Source organism: Topomyia yanbarensis, chromosome 2, assembly GCF_030247195.1.
Source record: "Topomyia yanbarensis strain Yona2022 chromosome 2, ASM3024719v1, whole genome shotgun sequence".
NCBI lineage: Eukaryota > Metazoa > Arthropoda > Insecta > Diptera > Culicidae > Topomyia > Topomyia yanbarensis.
The window spans coordinates 91,151,735-91,176,818 of NC_080671.1; the positions used below are offsets into that span (position 1 = coordinate 91,151,735).

General features: G+C 42.0%; 1 protein-coding gene across 5 annotated transcripts in view; it reads left to right on the top strand.

The window, feature by feature from the left end:
• LOC131678809 (tyrosine-protein kinase Btk29A) overlaps window positions 1–19,304 on the top strand; it is a 320,866-nt gene extending 301,562 nt beyond the window's left edge. For all 5 annotated transcript variants that reach the window (XM_058959150.1, XM_058959151.1, XM_058959156.1 and 2 more), the window contains 9 exons: window positions 3,803–3,925; window positions 4,461–4,541; window positions 4,614–4,873; window positions 4,936–5,129; window positions 5,192–5,363; window positions 5,435–5,603; window positions 5,671–5,908; window positions 5,975–6,108; window positions 17,086–19,304. In XM_058959150.1, the coding sequence (XP_058815133.1) occupies window positions 3,803–3,925; window positions 4,461–4,541; window positions 4,614–4,873; window positions 4,936–5,129; window positions 5,192–5,363; window positions 5,435–5,603; window positions 5,671–5,908; window positions 5,975–6,108; window positions 17,086–17,184 (1,470 nt within the window). In that variant the 3' untranslated portion in view covers window positions 17,185–19,304. The remainder of the gene's footprint in view (window positions 1–3,802; window positions 3,926–4,460; window positions 4,542–4,613; window positions 4,874–4,935; window positions 5,130–5,191; window positions 5,364–5,434; window positions 5,604–5,670; window positions 5,909–5,974; window positions 6,109–17,085) is intronic.
• The last annotated feature ends 5,780 nt before the right edge of the window (window positions 19,305–25,084 follow it).

Sequence of the window (25,084 nt, forward strand, 5' to 3'; positions counted from 1 at the left end):
AATCATTCCAGTTCTACTAGAAAAAGAATGGGAACACTTCAAGCATATTTTGAAAAAGGTTCTTACTTATAGTCTTGCAACAGGATACATTCCATTAGCGTGGTGGGAAATAACTGTTGAATTCATTCCCAAAGTTGGCCGCGTCACTCATGAGGAGGTAAAGAGCTTCAGACCGATCAGTCTGACCTCCTTCCTTCTCAAATCAGTGGAACGTTTAATCGACCACTACATTCGGGATGTTAGCTTGGGCGAGCACCCCCTGCATGGAATGCAACATGCATATCAACGGGGGAAGTCTACTATCATCCTGTTATACAATGCTGTCTACAACATTGAAACAAAAGCAGTCATGTTTAGAAGTTTTTCTCGATATTGAAGGTGCTTTTGACAACGTGTCTTTCGAATCCATTTTGGAAGCAGCACTAGGTCATGGAGTACCCTCATATGTCACGAACTGGATACACGCAATGCTTAGCAACTGACATCTGTGCTCATCGTTAAGACATGTAGAGCTAAGGGGCCGTACACTAATTACGTAAGGCTTTTTTAGAGCTTTTCAACCTCCCCCTCCCCCCCTCCAAATAAGAGTTCGTAAGATTTTGGTGAACTCCCCCTCCCCCTACATAAGATCTTATCATGATTATCGCAATTAAAAAAATCGAATTGTTAATTCATCAAATAATAAGATAGCGAAAACGATATGTATAGAATTATTTTAAGAAAACTCATGACAAAATTTAACTGTAATCATCTGCAGAATTTCAATTGCATGCCAATCTCGCCCAGTAGAAAGAATAACTGTTGTCAGATATTCAGTAACTCCAATTTGATCCACATGATCTGCTTTGCTATATTCCACTTTTTTGTTGGATACGAACCACTGCGACCAGTATTTAGATCTATGTGCTATACTCCACTTCCTTTGAATCTATTTTCTTGTGATGTAGAATTTAAAAGAGTTTATAACCTCTTCTGGCGTGAATTTATTCTGAGTTCCAGCTGTGACGCTTATCATACGCATAGCTCCGAGTTAACCATCTTCGAATTTTCTTGAAATAAAATGCAGTTCACACTCTGGAAATACTCGACATTCAAGATCTTTGACAATCGCATGTTAGAACATTTTCCAGATACCTTGCGGGTTTGAATCGAACGTTTGAAAAGGACAAAGTCGGTCTAACAACACGAAGGGTATCAACACTTCTTAACTTGTAAGGCATATTGTGACTCCAGTACCTGAACAGAACAATGTACAACCAAGAGCCAAAAATTACTCATATTGTTTGATATACAAGGATTATATGGTGCAAATGAAAATAGTTCCCTTTTCTTATTAAAAATAATATTTTCCTTATGGATTTAAATTTTTAAACTTGTTCTATGATATTACGTAAGAAAGGACAAACCCTCAGATAAGAATTTGTAAGATATTTTGAAACTCCCCCTCCCCCTATATGCCCTTACGTAATTAGTGTACGGCCCCTAAGGAAACTGAGTGCCTGCGGATGTCCTCAAGGTGGAGTGCTGTCACCACTTCTATGGAACCTTGCCGCCGATGGCTTGTTGAGGAAACTTAATGAGCTTGGGTTTCCGACGTATGGTTTCGCTGATAATTATCACATAATGATCACCAGTATTTGCATTAACACACTTTTTGATTTGATGCAGCAAGCCTTATGTGTTGTTGAGCGGTGGTGTCTTCATGTTGGACTATCAGGTAATCCAAATAAAACATCAATGGTACTTTTCACGCAACGAAGGATTACAACCGGAGCTCATCCATTGCAGTTCTTTTACTCTGAAATTCCTATCGCAGATCAAGTAAAGTTGGGGTAATTCTTGTCTCAAAACTTAATTGAAGTCAGGACAATCGAATGAAATTTAAACCATCTTCAGAGGATGGTTTTGATGGCGATGACTGGTGCGTTCTCGACAACACCTACCGCTGATCTAGAGGCTTTCTTGAACATAAAACCGCTACATGTGTTTCTGAAACAAGAAGCACTTTCTTGTACATACCGTCTTAAGGATACTGGGTTCTGGAACAGTAACCCAATAGATCGTGCAACTAGTCACACAAGACTGTGGTCCCAAATGGTTACTTGGGATGAGTATACACTATACAGTATACATTGACCTTACACTTACATGTAGTTTTCCTTATGGAACTTTCAATGTGAGAATTTCTCTTCGCGAGGAATGGCTGTCTGGCTGGATAGAGCGACAACTTGAAGAATACGTAGTTTGTTATACTGACGGTTCTTTGTTGGAGTGCCGAGCCGGTGCTGGTGTCTGTTGTCATGAAATGAGATTAAACCAATCTCATTCGCTTGGTAGATACTATACCGTATTCCAAGCAGAAATCTTTGCGATTCTGTGTGGCGTACAATCAGCACTTCAACAGAGAATTTGCGGTAAAAGAATCTATCTATGTGACAGTCAGGCTGCCCTGAAAGCACCTAGTTCGGCAGATTCGAGATCGAAATTAGTAATCGATTGTCGAAGTCAAATCGAAGAACTTAGCATTTCAAATGCTATCTACCTTCTATGGGTACCCGGTCATTCCGGTATTACTGGAAATGAATGGGCGGATGAACTGGCAAGAGCTGGCGCTGCGACTGACTTCGTTGGTCCAGAACCAGTTTTACCGCTTTCGATAAGTTGTATAAAGCATAAGATTCGCTCTTGGACTGCATCCGAAGTCCGAACATGCCAACCGTTGGCTTAGCATGAAAACTTGCGTTCAAACAAAGACTTTTCTGCCGGATGTGAGTTCGAAAATGTCAAAGAATTTGTTGCATTTTTTCCAAGCACAACTGTAATATTCTTGTCAGAGCACTGACTGGACATTGCAAACTCAATTGTCACATGGCTACTATTCAGCGCGCTGAGTATTATTCATGTGATCTATGTGAATCCGATTACGGAACATCATATCATTTGATATGCAACTGCCCTGTAGTAATGCAATTATTACAGTGCCACTTGGCGGCGAAAATGCGAGCTAGAGGGCTTTCTCTAAGTAAGAAAAATCACATACAAACTTCAGGCACGGTGGACCGGTAGCAAGGCTTGTCCGATTTGCTACAAATTTGAAGCAAGTACTTCTGGTAGGACCAGGGGCTGGCCGATAGGGCTCATTTTTTCTTGTCACTCTATGATAGCCCTGGCTGAAACTGTAGAATCTCAACTAAACTTCGAAACGATTTGCAGGAAACGATATATTTTTGTTAGTACTTGAATAGAAAAATAGTTAAACATTCAAATCAAATACTTTTTATAGCTATATCATTTTGTATCAAAATAATTTGGAAAAAAATAGCGATAGAAAAAAACTAATTAAAATCCGGGCCCTTTCCCGGATTTCTGGCAATGCGGGATATTTTTGTCATTTTATTCTAGAATACATCTTTCACGCGTTTTCATTTATTCTCAGAAAAGTAACATCTCTTTTTTCGAAAATCGACTGCAAAATTGTTTTGCATATATGTTAATATAATCAGGGTTTCCGAGTGGAATAACAACAGTTTCGGAAGGGAATGCTTCGCAGTTTTTATAATTTCATTCTGAGCCCTATTAGATCCGGTTTACCACCACATTTCTCGTAATTATTTACATAGTTTCATCCTGATAAAGTCACGTCTGGTTTTTTCCCTTTGAAAAGAATAAATTTCATTACTAATTCATAATTTGTCCAGGCTACATTCAAATTTCGCACAACCTTCAAAGTTTCACATTATTTCTAGCAAGCAGCTTCCTAACAATAAACAATACACCCATTTTTTGTAATTTTTTTTTGCAGTCCCCCACCCACTCATTCAAAACGGCGTCCATCAACGGTGCAGGTCATCATACCAACGGAGGCGATCTAAATATGCCTGGTGGTCCGACAGCAGCGCCCGGAACACCAAACTCAAAGGCGAAGGTAAGGCAGAACTTTTAAACTGAGTTCCCTAAAAAAAAAGAAAATCACAACCTTTCCCCAAGATAAAATCTCCGAACCCCTGCCAACAACCCGAACGTCGCTCAGCGCATCAACATTGAGTTAGATCCGGCTGTCTGGAACCGTTTCTAACTGCCCCTTAATTGGCCATACATTAATTTAATTTACATTCAAATTTGACGTAAATGTACCAACCATACCCCAGCTGAGGTGGCTCATCTTCCCATGACGAGCGAAGGTTTTTGCCACCATTTGAAATGAGAAACAAAGAATGAGTGCATCTTTGTTTTTGCGAATGCCTACCTCCTGTCTTATCGCTTTTTGCAACGACATTACTTAAATTAATCGTCACTTTTGGTTTCCGCTGTCCGTCCGACAGACAGTCATATTGGCAACGGAAATGAGACCATCATCGTTTGCAGGGGTCCTAATTGAATGGGCGAATAAAAAGCGCAACAAATAAACTCTCGGATAATGAATTAATTTTTTATTTATTCGTCTCTTGTTGCTTACTTAGGATGTATCTCCACGGATCAAGATTGTGGTGGCCCTGTACCCCTTTAAGGCGATCGAGAGTGGCGATCTGTCGTTGGAGAAGGTAAGTTTCGTTAATTTGACTGCATGTGTGGGTGCTTTTTTGGCAGTGTCTATATCATACGTTTATATTTAGAATGCCGAATACGAAGTGATCGATGACTCGCAAGAGCACTGGTGGAAGGTCAAAGATCAGCATGGTACCATCGGATACATTCCCAGCAACTACGTCAAGGAGAAGGAACTACTCGGGCTACAGAAGTACGACTGGTACGTAGGGGACATGTCCCGGCAGCGGGCGGAGTCGCTGCTCAAACAGAACGACAAGGAAGGCTGTTTCGTGGTGCGAAAGTCGTCCACCAAAGGCCTCTACACACTATCGCTACATACCAAAGTGTGAGTTTTCGTAAATGACTGGAAGTTAGGCTTGTTTTTTTACAGTTATACTCTCATTATAGACCCCAATCCCATGTGAAGCATTATCACATTAAACAAAACGCTCGCCTAGAGTTTTACCTCTCAGAGAAACACTGCTGTGAAACGATACCGGATTTGATCAACTACCATCGACACAACTCCGGGGGATTAGCATGCCGACTAAAGACGTCTCCTTGTGACCGACCGGTGCCACCGACTGCTGGTTTATCGCATGGTAAGAATACTTCTTTTCCAATTTCCGAACAACGGCATTTAACTTGTTTGTTTGTTGCGTAGACAAATGGGAAATCCATCCTTCGGAGCTGATGATTTTGGAGGAACTCGGTTCGGGCCAATTTGGCGTTGTTCGGAGAGCCAAGTGGCGTGGCTCGATTGATACCGCTGTAAAAATGATGAAAGTTGGCACTATGTCCGAGGACGATTTCATCGAGGAAGCAAAAGTAATGACGTAAGTTTATCGGTGGTCATCTTATATTTCTCGGATCAAAGTGTTATACAATCTATTTCGTGTTTTTTTAGAAAACTCCAACATCCAAATTTAGTACAACTGTACGGTGTTTGTTCCAAGCATCGACCGATCTACATCATCACCGAGTACATGAAGCATGGTTCCTTACTCAACTATCTGCGAAGGCACGAGCAGACACTAATCGGCAACATGGGAATGCTTCTCGACATGTGCATACAGGTATGTTGCGTGCCCAAAATTCCCTCATCTAGCTGAAACTGACCTAACAATCTTTACTCGTTTCTAGGTATGCAAGGGAATGTCCTATCTCGAACGGCACAACTATATCCATCGAGATCTAGCAGCTCGTAACTGTTTGGTAGGTTCGGAAAACACCGTTAAAGTGGCAGATTTCGGGCTTGCACGATACGTTCTGGACGATCAGTACACCAGCTCTGGCGGTACCAAATTTCCAATCAAATGGGCCCCACCGGAGGTACTCAACTATACCCGATTCTCGTCCAAGAGTGATGTTTGGGCATACGGTAGGAACAGTTTGAGGTTTCGGAAAGTTTCGTCTTGATTAACTGTGCTTACGATTATGGTTTTAGGTGTGCTAATGTGGGAGGTATTCACTTGCGGAAAGATGCCCTACGGTCGCCTAAAGAACACGGAAGTCGTAGAACGTGTCCAGCGAGGAATTATTCTAGAAAAACCAAAAGCGTGTGCGAAGGAGATATACGATGTAAGTATGCATCTTTTGTGCGGCATAATTGAGCCAAAAATTCCTGATTAAGGGTCTCTGAGGATGAAAAGATAGGTGTAATGTACAATCAAAAATTGAACCGCAATGCCTAGATAGTATATTTGTACGATATCCGATGAATGCAAACTAACTGTTTCGACAAACTTCACAGCTGGTTTTAAAACGTATATGACAATTGGTCGGTGTTAAGTCAGGCCAGACTAAGTGACAAAATATTGATTTCGAGAAAAACGGGTTTAAAGTTTGAATCGCAGCACTCTCTACATTATAATTGGAAATTATTTTTTGCCACAATCCTTGTTTATGGTTACATATTTGAAATCTGGCAAAAGTCGAATGTAGCTGAAGAAATTCTTTATCCAGTGTTATCATTATCTCATTTTTTGATGTTCTGCGACTTAGCCCGGTCGATCTTAACACCGACTCATTGTAAGCCCAGTTCTACAATCTTACTAACACTTGCTATCTGTGGGACCAACGAACGTTTCGGAAGGACAATTTATGTGAATAAATGAATGTGCTGGCTATCTTTCTGTTTGCTAATACATGTTACAAATTACCAGAATCCAGTTCCGTATGAAGCAGGTTGTTTGTTTGTACACATGCTTCATCCCAGTCCAGTGCTACATTATTAATGTAGCTGATGATCCACTTGGGACAGGTATACCATTCATTACAGGGCATCATGAGGTGCCGTCCGAAATATTGCTTTTTTGAAAAAATAATGCTGTAAAACTTGTGAGGTTTCGGATTGCAGTGATGCAAGAACTAGTAGCAAACGAATTCACTTCTTCGATATGTATTGATCGAACAGTCAAACAGGTTGCTAACATTCCCTATCATTTCTCGTTTCTTCTACCAACTGTTACTTGGATCGGGCTGCAGTAATCGACTTCGTGTCAATGAACGTGCGAAAGCCTCTTATTGAATACTTTACGCTGACGTCACAAATGAACTGAGTGTTCATTTTTGACAGTTCGCTTGTACTGTTTACATGGACTTAGAAAAATTCTTTACGATTTTCTTCGAGCGAATCTAGTCGTCCACAAATTTTTCTAAGTCCATGTAAACAGTACAAGCGAACTGTCAAGAAAAGTGAGGTTAACTGTGCCAGTAAAGAACCTAATTAGGTTCTTTACTGGCACAGTTAACCTCACTTTTCTTGACAGTTCGCTTGTACTGTTTACATGGACTTAGAAAAATTTGTGGACGACTAGATTCGCTCGAAGAAAATCGTAAAGAATTTTTCTAAGTCCATGTAAACAGTACAAGCGAACTATCAAAAATGAACACTCAGTTCATTTGTGACGTCAGCGTAAAGTATTCAATTGACCAGGAGGCAGATCAGCCATGATTGAATACTTTACGCTGACGTCACAAATGAACTGAGTGTTCATTTTTGACAGTTCGCTTGTACTGTTTACATGGACTTAGAAAAATTCTTTATGATTTGCTTCGAGCGAATCTAGTCGTCCACAAATTTTTCTAAGTCCATGTAAACAGTACAAGCGAACTGTCAAGAAAAGTGAGGTTAACTGTGTCAGTAAAGAACCTAATTGGAGGGTTCGCTACAGCGCTTGCAATCTTGCATTTGGGTGAAAAACAAACGTAAGCACCCAATGTGATATATCTGAGGTAGTTAGAGTTATTTATTACTGTTTCGTGGGTTTGATTGTGACATTTATTGTGAATTATATTATTTAGAAAATCATTCTTGCTGGGCACTACAAATCAGGTATGTTTCGACCAAGTGTGTTTCGCCATGGGTAAGCGATCCCGTGCTGACCAGCTTCTTTTGGAACTTCAGCCGGCAAGTTCCTATGAATCACGGCGGGTTGTGAATCCAGTCGGGAATCGATGTTTTTTCATCGGTGCTGCTCTGGTCTTCGTAGTGATAGGAGAGCAGCTGATATTTTCGTTCTGGACTATTCGGAGAAACGAATCGGATGCCATTTCATTCTTTCCAGTACCAATGAACGTATGTAGCTGCACCCCATCTGCTTTGCTGATCAGAAAGCTGGGGCAATAGCACCTAGCAGTCCTCACACTTTCGACTGGCGGCAAGACTTTTATCCACGATAGCCATTTATCGAACGCATCATCGACTATCTTCTCGTCCCAGGCTACGCCAGTTTGCTAAATATCTTGTAGCAGTATCTTCAGAAGTGTGTGTTTTGTCCTAGTGGATCGTATATGGTCATCAGGATATGTAGAATTTCTCGTTTCCTGGGACGTCTTCCACCGTTTCAGAAGTGCTTTTCGTATCAATTCCAACCGACCTTGTAGGTGAAAACATCAAGGTATGTATTCTACCACATACCCAAGATCTTTTCCGTGAATAACTCTGTTGATAGATCGTGACTCTTTGCTCCCATGTTTGTTTCTTGTAATGCTGCAGTGATTACTTTGGAATTACTTAACCAGTTCCTAATATGAAACCAACCATGCGTGTGCGCGTGCCTTACGCCTTTCGCTAATTGAATTGCTTCATCCTCGGAACCAACGCTGCTAAGTCGTTGAGATAGTATTGTATGCTTCTGGGCAGTCCATCATGAATCGTTCTGAATTCTTCAGGGAGAGCAGCATGCCCCAAAGGCCATGGCTCTCATAGCATAAATCACGAGTTTGTTATTATCATCCATCCAGAGGAAGCACTGGTATTGTTGGTCCTCTTCCAAACATCCAACAGAATGCAGACGAAATCGTAGCAGAATGACCAGAAGAGAACATGGCATAGTACCTTTCAATAATGCAGAGTTCATGGTTCTTCCGTGAGCTTTAGCTACTGTATCCTACACTGTTCCCCTTTTTCCGGGTTTGTTCGGATTCATTGCTGGGAATACTGGTAGGAACTATGTTTGAGTAAACTGCTGCATAACCTTGTCGTCGGAAAGCCTGCGAACATAGCCTTTTGCAAATCTACAGGCACCTCGATATTCAGAGTTTGGAGGGGTTGCATAAGTTTCTTCACCGTCCTTCATTATGTTTTGCAGCTACGTGAAGCTTGACAATTCGGGACTGCTTCTGGTGCCGTGGACTTAGCGCTCCATTTAGCTGAACTTCGTCAGCCAAATCGTGATCGTTTTGAGTAAGCGCTGACGCTACATCAAAGAAAGCATATGTGTGCATCTATCTTTTCTCGTCCGGACATTAAAACTGGAAAATAATGAAACAGAACGGAGCTTGATGTTGTCTGATGTGTGTGACAGTCATGATCAGAACCGTTAGTTTCAGGTTGAAACAGTTGTTGGTGTCCGTGTGGGGTGTCGGTACAGTACATACTTCTCTTTCTCGTCATTATGCAGTAGTTCGTTATGTCTACATTCTCATCCGCGTTTCTCTCTGCAATTTCCGTTGTGTTGGGAAGGTACGTTCAACATAGTCCAAACTCTCGGGCTACAGATCATCTAGAATCTAACCTTATACCGAAAAATATTATAAATATTTGTATTTGACGGCAGTTTTCGAGTGAGTGTTGAGGTATATGTTTCCTTTCCTGCTCCGACATACATCGGTTGGAATTTGTCTCGTATCCAGTGCAATCGTAGGAAATGTGACGGAACTTGCTGCTTTTGTTAAAGAGTAGAGCCATACACTGGAAGTTGCCAAATTGCTCTCTGCGGTGTTGTAGCCAATTTAGCTTCACTGTCGTAGTTAGCTAAGTGTCGCCAGATTTTTGGGTGGCTTACTTCTATGACTGCTATTTGTTTTGTGACGTTCTAGTTCATCGCCTCTGAGTCGATTCCTGAGTTCATGAGTATCCGCTCCAAATTTTAACCAAATCGGGCAAGTCTAGGGCCGAGGGTGGTGGCTAGCGGGTTTCATACATCCTTGACCTGACTGACGAAGCTATGCGGCCCTATTCTGCGCGGCGTGTGACGTGAGACGACTAATCTCACCTCACTTTACGTGACTTTTCTCACCCTATTCTGAGAGTCGACTCGGGTGAGGTGAGATTCCCCATTGCGGTTAAATGGGCGTCTCACGTCACCCGAAGTGACTCTTCAGAATTGGGTGAGAAAAGTCACGTAGAGTGAGGTGAGATTAGTCGTCTTACGTCACACGCCGCGCAGAATAGGGCCGGATAAGTTCTGCGTTTGAGATGTACTTCACCCGGTTGCCAGATGAATACCTGTAATTATTACGTATGATTATGTATGTATATGTCTACTTGTGAGTCCTACTGTGGTGGTTTGTGCGTGGAATGTGTAAGTTTTAGCGTTCGAGTCCAGGGGTATGGTATGAGTTGGCGTGGATGCTCACTAATTGCGTAAGAGTGTGTGAATGCCTTTTCGAGAGTTGTTCTACTGGAGCTGTAGAGCTAGGGTGTCGGAAGAGCTACCCGTCAGAATCACTCGCTACAATTGCAGACGAGATCAATTGCAGCGGGTTGCGATTCTAAATGATATTTGTTGTACGGTACAAACATGTGCAAACACAGGGACGTCACGATCGCGTGCATCATCACGAGGGGCTCGAGCGTTTGTCCGTTAACGTGTTCGATCGCGTGGGCGTTTGTATGTCGCGTGTGCTAGCGTGCATGTAACTTCGCGTATAAATTCGATTTTATAACCGTGTTTCCATTCGCATATTCGCGTGTGTTCTTAGATGATGGCGCGCGGACCGTGAATTTGATACTTAATTTTCGCAGTATGGCTCAGATGCTAAAAGAAAGTGCGTTCTTCCATATCACTTTCACATATTCGAGATTTTGGATGTATTGGATGTATTGGTGGACGATCGCATTTGCATGTTTGCCCCTGCCAATTCACAACAATGGATTCAGACATTTGTACGGTAGCGTATTCGATCGCGTCGGCCTATGTATGTCGCGTGTGATGGTGTGTATGCAGCTTCGCGAGTATAGTTTCGGTTCTGTAGTCGTGCGGCCATGGAGCAGACTTCCGGACGTGATCGACCCGTTACCGCGCGAACGCGGGGGCCTGTGGGTTAGCGTTTGTAAATTTGTGAATGCTATCACGATCGTAGGTGTGCATGAGTTATCGCGTAGGGCTGTCAAAGATTGTTTGGTATATTGTCATCTTCAGGAGCCCTGACATGGTACAGTCCAAATTTAGGAGAGTCCCAGGTCGGGGCTCGTCGCTAAACCCAAGGTGCCTCCATACAGGTCTGGCGAAGATGGCATTTTGGTATTCGTAAGATGAATCTTACATGAGTGGTGTGAGTGATCACAGTATAAATCGACTTGCTTTCGTCATAGCGGTCGTTCCGCTCCCATTGAATCGTGTGACCGCTATGACGTCAACCCGTTGTGCTTCTGCATTGTTTACATATTTTTGGTTGCCAACACTAGCAAACCGTGTGTTCTGCCACACCTATATATACCTCATTGCCTCCAGAGAGTACTTGGCCCCAAATCTACATTGTGCATTATTTCGACCATGGCATAAGTTGTGCGTTAAGTTTCGACCATGGCATAAGTAAGTGCGTTGCCAAGTTAAGTACTAAATTTAATCACAATGTAGCTTAACTAAAAATAAAATAATCGTATCCCAAGTTTCTATGTGATATCATCACTGTAATACTGCTTTGGTGGAAAAGCCCCCGGACCACGTCAAGGTATAGTATCATGCCGAGGCTCCCAGGACAGGATATATTATTGAACTTTTAACAAAGTGATGTCTGAACCAGACATCTCGAGGGGTCGTGAATGATATAACTTTTACTATTAAGTGTATTTATCGAAATATGTTGCTATTTTGGCAATGCCAAACCGTTTTTTTTTATAGATATTCAGAGGGGGGCTTACTTCCAAAATCGGTGTAGAAGCAGTTGTATCAAGGACAGGGGAGAGAAGGCGTAGATGGTGACCGGGAGAGAAGAGCAAAACTTGCAACTTTCGGGCAAACGGGAGATCAGCGAAAAAAATTAGCGCCGCAGTCTAGTAGGTCGGATTGGCGGATGGTATTCTTCGGACCCGCGGGGAATCCTTCGAGTCGCTCTCGCCACAGTTTCCATAGTGGTAAGGGCGACGGCGGTTACATAGTGGCAGTCTGGAGCTGATCGGTTCCACAAGGTAGGAGAAAACTTCTAAAAACGAGAAATAAAAAGAGCGGGGCTAAATTGGGATATTTATCGTTTTTATGAAAGTATAAATAAGGGACATATAGGGGAAATCACGATTTGCCAGCATATCTCGGACTGGAACATTGGGTGGTCTACCTCGGGCCCGAAGGGAATCCTTTAACTGAGACCTGGCGTCCAAATACCCGGCGCATACCCAGACAACGTGCTCGATGTCGTGATAGCCCTCGTCACAAGCGCACAGACTACTCTCCGCAAGCCCAATACGCCGCAAATGCGCATCTAAGGTGTAGTGGTTGGACATAAGTCGGGACATTACACGAATAAAATCCCGACCCACATCCATCCCCCTGAACCAAGGCTTCGTTGATACCTTTGGGATAATCGAATGTAGCCATCGTCCAAGCTCCCCATTGCTCCACGAGGTTTGCCAACTGTTGAGTGTCCTCTGACGACAAATACTAAAAAATGACGACAAATTTAATGCGTCCACCTTTGCTAATGAGTCGGCCTTTTCATTGCCCGGGATAGAGCAATGAGAGGGGACCCAAACAAAGGTAATCTGATAAGATTTTTCAGATAACGTACACAAGGACTCCTGTATCTTCCCCAGGAAATATGGGAATTGCTTTTTGAGTTTCATCGCACGAAGAGCCTCGATAGAGCTGAGGCTGTCCGAAATGATGAAGTAGTGATCTGTGGGCAGATTGTCGATGATCCCAAGGGTGTACTGAATTGCAGCTAACTCTGCGACGTAAACTGAAGCGGGATCATTGAGCTTGAATGAAGCGGTGATAGAATTGTTGAAGATACCGAAGCCAGTGGACCCATCGAGATTTGATCCGTCAGTGTAGAACATTTTCTCGCAGTCGACTTCTCGGAATTTATTATAAAATATATTGGGGATCACTTGCGGGCGTATATGGTCCGGGATTCCGCGAATCTCTTCTTTCATGGATGTGTCGAAGAATACAGTAGAATCAGAAGTATCTAGGAAACGAACACGGTTGGGAGTGTATGAAGAAGGATTAATGCTCTGTGCCATGTAGTCGAAGTACAAGGCCATAAATCGGGTTTGAGAATTAAGCTCAATGCCAAACTGTTAAAGCTACCCAATCGATTGGGGTAGAAAAACGATGTTGCCTATTGCCAAATCATGTATGTAGAGATAGGGATACCAGCAGACTTTAGACAAGTGTCCCTGGAGGGTATCGGATAGTTACCGGAAGTTTTCTAAAACAAACTGAGAGACCATAATTTTCTGGCTAAGCTCCTTCTTCTTATAGTTCTAGTTATTTTCCGTCGGCCTATTTCCGCAACAAAGCCAAACACCGACGCCAGAAAGGTGACTCTAACTATCTGGACTATACATCGACCCATTACCCCATGGACCGGGGACTAACGGCTTTACTTCCCTTTCGAAGGAAGGCATGACCACAGGAAAATCTCAAGGACCTCGGCATTCGACAACCGGCGCCTTAGCCACACGTACCTAAGCTTCAATTCCCTATTGAAAACCAAAAAAAAAAGGGGGGGGCTTCACTCCTGTCATCCGTTATGGAGAGACTTTGACGGTAGTCAACATATGATGGGCCTAGCCGCTTCTAGGCCCTGTCGCCCCTGCAATAGCATTGGGTTGTTTTGATTTTAACAAAGGCAGATGTTGCCTTGGACGCCTTACAACGGCCTAAAATCCAACGAATTCTGCTGGTCTTCAGTTTGATACTACATTCGACGAGTTTTGATACGAGCCAACAGCATCCAGCCGACAATAGACAAATCCATGTGCAGTTGAGTTTGTGCGAAATTGAGGTCAAATCGGGTGGTAATTTTAACAAATCTCTACAAACATCTGATTAGATAGGGTGACCAGACGTCTCGGTTTCTCAAGACATGTCCTGGTTTTAATAGACTGTTCTGGTGTCCTGGGGCTTCGAGGAAAATGCTTATATTGTCCTTGTTTTTCTCTTCCATGGAAAAAAATATTCTTCGTTTGATTCATTCTAATCGCAACGTAAACAAATCGATCCGGCTCTGGATGTTGATGAAACGATAAATAGCTGAGCTTCTTCTTGGTTTGAATCGTCTTTCAATTCTGGACCCGGTGGATTTCCTCCACAACAGCGGATGCAGATGGACGTCGGAGAGTACGTGGTTGAAAACCAGGGCCGTCGAGAGTCGTGTCGGGCCCCAGGGCTTGTAATACTGGCGGACCCTTTAAAACCTAAGCCCTCTAGTTCATCATGAATTAGTACCTCTTCAGTTATGAGAAACTCGTGGTCCGTGGTTTCTATTAGTCTCCGGTTGAATCATTGCCACATCCACAGATAGCGTGCCAGACAGGTGATTTTCGACAGCTTCTTATTCCGTGGTATCCAAATCGGGTTAATATCCATAGTTACAAGTTTTTTTTTTAATTTGCTGTGAGAATATGCAGGACCCGTCAACAATATAGGCACAGATCGCAGTAATCAGACACAAATTAAACAACTGTGAGTACAGTGGGCAACCGAGAACTGCTGCTGTTGGATGAACTGAAGTGATTTGATTTCTTTATTTCGCATATTATAATTGGTTTCTCATAGTCATCACACGCATCTTTGGTGAGGCCCAAAATCACCGTTCTATCTCCACACAATGCATTTTTAGGGGAAAAATTTCTTCAACGTGCCAAAATAAAAATACAAAAATTATCCATCCAACCGGTGATTAGTTAATTAACGTCAGTCTACCTTCTCATCTCGCCCAGAGTAGAAACGAAAATTCGATCCGCTATAGATACTCGGCAAAAACGACTGATATGTTTTTGGAAATGTCCTGTAAAACCAGCTACTCGGGAAGTGAAACAATTACTAAACGGGCAGATTGTGCTCAATAACAGCTGAAACTTCGCATTTTCCTGGGTGTTCTTAACGTTGTTCTTGTTGTGAGAATGCTTCCGTACAAAACCAACGTACGTAACCATTTTAGACGGATCAACCGAATGTGGGACGTTTCATCAAACAACACTGATTATGCACACATGGTAGATTCCTACGCGCGAATTCTACAAAGACGCTTCACCGCGGAAAACTTTCTGCAAAAACAGCTAAGAAAAACCCACCTACTATAACCGGAAACAGCACGCTGTTGTATTATGCCAAACCACAAACGGTTACAAAACCAATATCTACGGATCTGAAAATCACGCCCAGTTTCTCCAAGCCAACAACCGGCACCACCAGCAAAGAAGCGAACGTTTGTCCGTGCGCTCGCACGCTTGACGCTGTTTGACGCTATATTACTTTATTCGAAAATGCTTTGAATTGGCTTCTCAATATTTCGTAATATATTCCGTCGATGAAAGCAATAAAACTCGTTTTTTAACTTGTACACAAAGTAGAAAACTCTTTTAAGAACGATTGTTTTGACAAATGTCAACTATCAAATAAAGTTTTAATTTTTTTACGCTTTCATCGTATAACAATTTAATAAGGCGATTACAAAGAAATTACTATCGCTATTTTTATTACTCTTTATGAATACCGGACGTGTTCGCCCATCTTCCGGGTAAAAACGCGGGCCCCCAAGTGCGACCCGGGCCCCAGGGCACTTGCCCTGGCTGACCCCCCCCCCCCTCTCATCGGGCCTGATTGAAAACCAATCAGAACCACGAAAAGCTGAATGGGACGTTCCGGCTGGTGACCGTACGATTTGCGACCGCCTACAGAACAATACCTCCAGAGATAGTATGCATTATCGCCGGGATGATCCCTATCTGCATCACCCTGGTAGAGGATATCGAGTTCTACAATCGGAACAACACTAGAAACGTGAAGAAGATAGTGAGAATCGATTCGATGGCGAGGTGGCAGCAGGAATGGGACAGTACAGAACAAGGAAGGTGGACTTACCGGCTCATCACAAACCTGTCGACGTGGGTCAATCGGATCGGGAGAACTTTTTCGTCCGGAAACTCTCCGTTATTATCCGTAAGCTAGATTCATCGCCGGGGACTAGACTGAGTAGACCGTGAAGAGACACCACCAGTGGCGGGTCGTCGGGTCACCAGCGAACCGGACGCCCTGGTCCACCGGAATCGCCGAACTGGCCTCGATACCTGGTTGGTTGGCTCGGTTTCGGGAGAACTTCAGCGCGGTGTGTGACGTGAGACGACTAATCTCATCTCACTTTACGTGACTTTTCTCACCCTATTCTGAGAGTCGACTCGGGTGATGTGAGATTCCCCATTGCGGTTAAATGGGTGTCTCACGTCACCCAAAGTGACTCTTTGGGTGAGAAAAGTCACTTAGAGTGAGGTGAGATTAGTCGTCTCACGTCACACGCCGCGCAGAATAGGGCCGCTTCTCTCGCCGGGGAATTCTCCGTCGAAGTAGGCTAGGTTCATCGTCGGGGGCTGGACCGAGTAGTTCGCGAACAAATCGGGAGCTCAACGAGTAAGTGGTGCTGAATGGTATGAGAAGGGAGTTGCGAGGCTGAATTGCATAAGGGAGCCGAAGGGCTCGGTAAATTAGACAATCTGAAGATTGCCGTACGGATTGTTTTCGTAGGGGAAGAGCACTAAGTAGCATTTGCACACCCAGTCATCAGCAGATAGCGCTTTAGGAGTCACTGAAAGCACGTAAGAAAATCAAAACAATGAAGTCTCCATGGAATGTCGTGTGCTTCTTCGTGATTTAGTTAGTAGTCTCGACTTTCCCTGTATTTTAATCACCAGAATTCCAACCGAAATTGATCATACTTGATCTTCACAAGTGTTACCCGTATTTCAGTTATACCTCGTACGAAAAAGAATAAAATTCGATATCTCCTTCGGCTCTTTGCATTTGATTGCCTTTTTTAGTTTATATACAGGATTAAATTACATTTGAAGACATGCTTGCTGAAAAAAATCTCATTTTTTCATTACAGGTGATGAAAAAATGTTGGTCGCATGGTCCCGAAGACAGGCCCGGATTCCGGATACTCAAAGATCAGCTCGCGGCTGTTGCACAAGGTCTTACCGATTAGATCCAGCTGATCCGAAATCTCATCGCATCCCATGGCACACGAGGGCATGCATCTACGCGTCTGTTCGTTTATGTGCAGGCGCATTGAAATACCATTCTTATCTTAGAGCTAGATGACCCTGCTTTTCATTTCGACACATCTCTATCCTACTAGAAAACTACAGTGTTGCGTGGGTGGTACTTCCCGCAATCTAGACTTAAAGCAATCGGGAAGCATCGCCGGCTAGTATTTTGTATTTAAAAATATTGTGCTTACAAAAATGTGAACATCTATCCATATCTTTATCGAAAATTCAACGTAAAAAAAAACAAACAACAAATTATTTAAAAGGACAAAAATTTTGAACCGTTGTCTGCCACCAGGAAGCCAAACAACTGCACAACAAACACAAACTAGTGACTCTCAGTAAATACAGTCTCAAATCTCCCCCAATATACAAACTGACGGAAAAAGTACACTCCAGTAAATAGACTTACTATAAATATACAACTCTAAATAAAAGTACCGTATACATATAAAACAGTCATCCGCTTGTTCCTTCCGGTGCTGCTTTAGGAGGGAAGACGAACATTCATTCCTAAAACCGTAAAACATACTTCTCATCTTCAATGCATTGTAACTTTTTTCCAATATTTTCTAACATTTTAATTAAGCAAGATACAAACACCACTGACTGAAGATAACCAGCAGCACACTAGCAAATGACAAACAAAACGAACGAAGCAGTCAGCAAGCGAAACAAAAACAGCAAACCAGAAAATGTGAATCAAAAATCATAAGTTTTCCAATTTTACTGCGATACACAAAACAATAATTTTTGTGACTATAATCTAGAATTAGGAGCGGTTTGGCGTGAAAAGCAATGGATAATAAAACGGTGGGTGGACAACTGGCCGAAGATGTCAGTTAGCCTCAGCGCACCGAACCATGGAGTGAGGTTAGGGAAACAAAGTGATTTGCGTTCTGATGCATATACGTTTTTAGCGACAAGTGACGAACTTTCCAACTTTATTAGCGGTATTTTTTCTGCGTAAGAGATAATAGTACTACGGTTTACTTTACACTGTATTGAAAGTATAATAATAGTAGATATATTGGTGGGACATAAAAAAGCGGAAGCAAGAAAGCATAAGTGATATTTAATAATTTTAGTTTATTTTTAAAGACTTATTTAAATGACCCATTTACGTGTCCACTCAAACTTTGAGAAAAAAGAGAACAGATTATATTGATCGAGTTTTTTTACATAACCGTTTTTTCTTCCACTAAAGTCATTAAGTTCAATCGAACATTATTTTGCGCTGCGAGTTTATTTCTTGTACAGTTAGATTTAGTTTTCTCTTAGTTTTTGTTTTCTTTGGTAAGCCGTCGCCTATTTGGGCAAACAAAACAAATAAACTGGTACACACTAGACGCATCGCAAACTGACGCGTGAATAGTAGTTAGCGTTATTTCTTTCGAAATTCTAACAATGCTTGTATTTAAAACGTCGTATGAAACGGAAGCAACAAATACACATACACAAAAATATCCAAGAGAAATCAAGAAATGCCATTTTTACAATACTTGAGTATAGGACTTTAATGTTTAATAACAAATCGACAGTAAAGAAAGCAGAACACAGACAAGCATATATTAGTATGACAAGAACTATACGGATTCAAAATCACGCCAATAATCTTAGGATTTGAAGTAACCCTAGCATGTTGCCTGTGCTAGGAATTGTACCGTTAAGATTGAATCAAAAAGAAGAAGAAAAATATTAAAAGGGATAAATAGTAACAAGTACCGAACATATACCGTAACACTCATACAGAATTGTCGAAAACTTTTTCGAAATATATATACATATACATTTTTACGTGAATTTGAAGCAGCCACACACCGTCAACGGGTGCTGCGACAGGTGAACCAAATTATTATATGGAGCAAAAATAATTGCAATCGAAACTAACTACCAGGTTCACTTCAAAGCGTTTTAGTCAGCGTAAAAGTAGCCCGCTGTGACGTTGATTGATCCCGAGCAGGAAACAGGATTATTATAGATGTCTTTTATCCGAGATCAACTAAAACCAATAATAAAATCGAGAAAAATATTGATTATGTCTTGTATAAAATAAGTGCCTCGTGTTTCCGTTGAATAGAATACGAAAAAGAAATTTATTACTCATGCGCAAACCGTGTACAATCCAAGGCAGCTTGAGCGACAGTACGGTGTTGTTTGTCCCATTCCGGAGTGCTACATCCGTAGATAGTGCTCTGTGAGACTCCTACGTGAATCTAATCAATTCCTGTTTCCTATTTTTTTCCATAGATTGGTTCTGGAAATAACAACAGCGATAACACAATGGTTCCAGTTCATGTTATTGTGGTCTATCGTGATTACGGCGCAATATCGATTTTCTCTTTTCATCGCCTTAAACGCTGTTTCAGTTTTTTTGGCGTTTGTTCTGATAGCGCCCACTGTAGATAGACCCTTTTTGTATTTCGAAATGGTTCTTCGACAAACTGAGATCGTACTCCGTAAACGTTAAAGAGAATTGTTTTAAACAGCATAATCCTATCTGAGATATAGTTTTAAATTTTATCTGTTATGTGCTTCTGATCTGGTAACGATATCAGTACTACACGCTTGTCCTGGGGTTAGTATCCAAATATACTCGTAGCATTATTCCATTCATTCATCCACAATCGCTGACCTGCTCGATCATTTAAATCTTATTAAGCACTTCGAATGAACCCCAAAACAATTTTATCCAATCACTCACACAAGCATTCATTCGCTCTGTTCGATTCCACACTCATACATTTACGCATACAGTTCTGCTTAAAACGATATCTTTTCGTTCTCTCATATACATTCTGGAGAAAAGTTTCTATATTTATCCCATTCCGCTTCAAAACGTTTCGTACAATGCAAAAGAAACGTTTGAGAGAGCCCAAAGAATGTCTTTCGCATAATTTAAAAATATCAAAATGAATTCCGTTGGAATCAAACGAACCATTCTAGGTGTAACTATAAACCCAAAATTATGCGACATAAAATTGTATCTGAGAGGCTGAGAGCAAGAGTGGGTTAAAAATTCGCTGCGAGCAAAAGCGGTATACGTTTTATTTAGAGCAAAACCGGTTTAAGTACCAGTCAGAGCAGAAATGGGATAAAAAAACCTTAGCGCAAAAGTGGGTTAAAAAGATATACCACTTTTGCCCTGAGAGGATATATATTCCATTTTTATTCTAAGAATGTTTTCAAAAATGATTTATCACCAATCAGGGAAAACCATCATCAATATGGGTATCATTTGAAAGGAGGTGGTTAGTAGATATGGGAAATCGATAATTACGCCATTTTGAATTCCAAGATGGCGACTTCCGTTACCACAAAATAGTGAGAACCACCATCAATATGGGTGTCATTTGAAAGGAGATGGTGAGCAGACACCGAAAATTGACCATCACCGCCATTTTGAAATCCAAGATGGCGACTTCCGGTTACCACAAAATAGTGAGAACCACCATCAATATGAGTGTCATTTGAAAGGGGATGGTGAGCAGACACCGAAAATTGACCACCACCGCCATTTTGAAATCCAAGATGGCGACTTCCGGTTACCACAAAATAGTGAGAACCACCATCAATATGGGTGTCATTTGAAAGGAGATGGTGAGCAGACACCGAAAATTGACCATCACCGCCATTTTGAAATCCAAGATGGCGACTTCCGGTTACCACAAAATAGCGAGAACCACCATCAATATGGGTGTCATTTGAAAGGAGATAGTGAGCAGACACCGAAAATTGACCATTACCGCCATTTTGAAATCCAAGATGGCGACTTCCGGTCACCACAAAATAATGAGAACCACCATCAATATGGGTGCAATTTGAAAGGGGATGGTGAGCAGACACCGAAAATTGACCTTCACCGCCATTTTGAAATCCAAGATGGCGACTTCCGGTTACCACAAAATAGTGAGAACCACCATCAATATGGGTGTCATTTGAAAGGGAATGGTGAGCAGACATCGAAAATTGACTTTCACCGCCATTTTGAAATCCAAGATGGCGACTTCCGGTTACCACAAAATAGTGAGAACCACCATCAATATGGGTGTCATTTGAAAGGGAATGGTGAGCAGACATCGAAAATTGACCACCACCGCCATTTTGAAATCCAAGATGGCGACTTCCGGTTACCACAAAATAGTGAGAACCACCATCAATATGGGTGTCATTTGAAAGAGGATGATCAGCACACACCGAAAATTGACCATTACCGCCATTTTGAATTCCAAGATGGCGACTTCCGGTTACCACAAAATAGTGAGAACCACCATCAATATGGGTGTCATTTGAAAGGGAATGGTGAGCAGACATCGAAAATTGACCATTACCGCCATTCTGAATTCCAAGATGGCGACTTCCGGTTACCACAAAATAGTGAGAACCACCATCAATATGGGTGTCATTTGAAAGGGAATGATGAGCAGACACCGAAAATTGACCACCACCGCCATTTTGAAATCCAAGATGGCGACTTCCGGTTACCACAAAATAGTGAGAACCACCATCAATATGAGTGTCATTTGAAAGAGGATGATCAGCAGACACCGAAAATTGATCATTACCGCCATTTTGAAATCCAAGATGGCGACTTCCGGTTACCATAATATAGTGAGAACCACCATCAATATGGGTGTCATTTTATAGGGGATGGTCAGCAAACACTAAAAATTCACCATCACCGCCATTTTAAAATCCAAGATGGCGACTTCCGGTTATCACAAAATAGTGAGAACCACCATCAATATGGGTGTCATTTGAAAGGAGGTGGTTAGCAGACACCGAATATTGATCATTACCGCCATTTTGAAATCCAAGATGGCGACTTCCGGTTACCACAATATAGTGAGAACCACCATCAATATGGGTGTCATTTGAAAAGGGGTGTCAGTAGATATCGGAAATTGATTATTACGTAATTTTGAAATCCAAGATGGCGACTTTCAGTTACCACAAAATAGTGAGAACCACCATTAATATGGGTGTCATTTAAAAAGGGTCAGTAGACATCGGAAATCGATTGTTACGCCATTTTGAAATCCAAGATAGCGGCTTCCGGTAACCACAAAGTAGAGAGAACCATCATCAATATGGGTATAATTTGAAAGCGGGTGTCAGTAAATATCGGGAATTGATTATTACGTCATTTTGAAATCCAAGATGGCGATTTCCGGTTACCACAAAATAGTGAGAACCACCATCAATATGGGTGGGGTGGTCAGTAGACATCGGAAATCGACAATTAGGCTATTTTGAAATCCAATATGGTCACTTCCGGTTACCAGAAAATAGTGAGAACCATCATAAACATGGGTAACGTTTGAAAGGGGGTGTTCAGTAGTAGCCGTTTTAGATCCGATTTTCTTTCACTGCAAACATTACATTGCAACAACACGGTTTTATGCCTAAATGATCGACAACGACCAACCTGCTCTCGTTTACAACATATGTACTCGATGGATTTACTGACGGATTGCGAACCGATGCTGTTCACATGGATCGGTTCGGCCTTCGACAAAATCAACCATGATGTCGCAATAGCGAAGCTGGACAAACTCGGTATTCATGGACAACTTCTGCGTTGGTTCCTCGATGGAAGGCAATTCCAAATCAGCATTAAGGACTGCCTATCTGCACCATTCTTCACTACATCCGGCATCTCAATAGGTAGCCATCTCGGTCCATTAATTTTCCTCCTCTACTTTAATGACATCAATATTAAATTACAAGGACCCCGCCTTTCTTTCGCGCATGATATGAAAATTTTTCGACAAATACGGGATAAAACCGATTCCGAGTTTTTTCAGAGTGAACTGGAGAGCTTTAGTACGTGATGTGACCTAAACAGAATGGTTTTACATCCGAGTAAATGCTCAATCGTTACGTTCACTCGGAAACGCTATCCGATTCAGTTTAACTACCATTTATTCGACTCGAGCATTCCAAGACACTCTCACGTCAAGGGTGGTGGAGTCATCATGGATGCAGCACCACACACTTCATGCTTCGTGGATGAGGCATGAAGACAATAAAGATAAAACAACCCAATGTAAGAGCATGGGAGGTATGAGCCTAGAAGCGCAAGAGCATGGGAGATATGAGCCTAGAAGCGACCGGGCCCACTATATGCTGGATACTGTCAACGTCTGTACATCAACATACGGATGCCACCCCCTGGATAAGAATGATCGACCCGCGCGAAATTAAAATTTTGTGATTTGTTTCTCGCATCAATAAAAATATTATATATGCACTTCCATATTAATTTTAGTGGTTTTAAAATAGGTTATATGAGGAAAAAAGCGAAAAAATGCTAATTTTCAATAAAATTGCTTTTGGTTCACTTCAATCCATTTTTGGGTTTATTAATATTCCTTGGATCTTCAAATTTTAAAGGTGTATGAAATGACACCAATACTGATGGTGGTTCTCACTATTTTGTGGTAACCGGAAGTCGCCATCTTGGAATTCAAAATGGCGGTGAAGGTCAATTTTCGATGTCTGCTCACCATCCTCTTTCAAATGACACCCATATTGATGGTGGTTCTCATTATTTTTTGGTAACCGGAAGTCGCCATCTTGGATTTCAAAATGGCGGTGAAGGTGAATTTTCGGTTTCTGCTGATCACCTTCTTTCAAATGACACCCATATTGATGGTGGTTCTCACTATTTTTTGGTAACCGGAAGTCGCCATCTTGGATTTCAAAATGGCGGTGAAGGTGAATTTTCGGTTTCTGCTGATCATCCTCTTTCAAATGACACCCATATTGATGGTGGTTCTCACTATTTTGTGGTAACCGGAAGTCGCCATCTTGGATTTCAAAATGGCGGTGGTGGTCAATTTTCGATGTCTGCTCACCATTCCCTTTCAAATGACACCCATATTGATGGTGGTTCTCACTATTTTGTGGTAACCGGAAGTCGCCATCTTGGATTTCAAAATGGCGGTGAAAGTCAATTTTCGATGTCTGCTCACCATTCCCTTTCAAATGACACCCATATTGATGGTGGTTCTCACTATTTTGTGGTAACCGGAAGTCGCCATCTTGGATTTCAAAATGGCGGTGAAAGTCAATTTTCGATGTCTGCTCACCATTCCCTTTCAAATGACACCCATATTGATGGTGGTTCTCACTATTTTGTGGTAACCGGAAGTCGCCATCTTGGAATTCAAAATGGCGGTAATGGTCAATTTTCGGTGTGTGCTGATCATCCTCTTTCAAATGACACCCATATTGATGGTGGTTCTCACTATTTTGTGGTAACCGGAAGTCGCCATCTTGGATTTCAAAATGGCGGTGGTGGTCAATTTTCGATGTCTGCTCACCATCCCCTTTCAAATGACACCCATATTGATGGTGGTTCTCACTATTTTGTGGTAACCGGAAGTCGCCATCTTGGATTTCAAAATGGCGGTGGTGGTCAATTTTCGGTGTCTGCTCACCATCCTCTTTCAAATGACACCCATATTGATGGTGGTTCTCACTATTTTGTGGTAACGGAAGTCGCCATCTTGGATTTCAAAATGGCGGAAATGGTCAATTTTCGGTGTTTGCTGATCATCCTCTTTCAAATGACACCCATATTGATGGTGGTTCTCCCTATTTTATGGTAACAGGAAGTCGCCATCTTGGATTTCAAAATGGCGGTGAAGGTCAATTTTCGATGTCTGCTCACCATCCCCTTTCAAATGACACCCATATTGATGGTGGTTCTCACTACTTTGTGGGAACCGGAAGTCGCCATCTTGGATTTCAAAATGGCGGCAATCGTCAATTTCCGATGCCTATTGACCTATACGGATCCCATATTACACGATTTCTAAGGCATCGAAA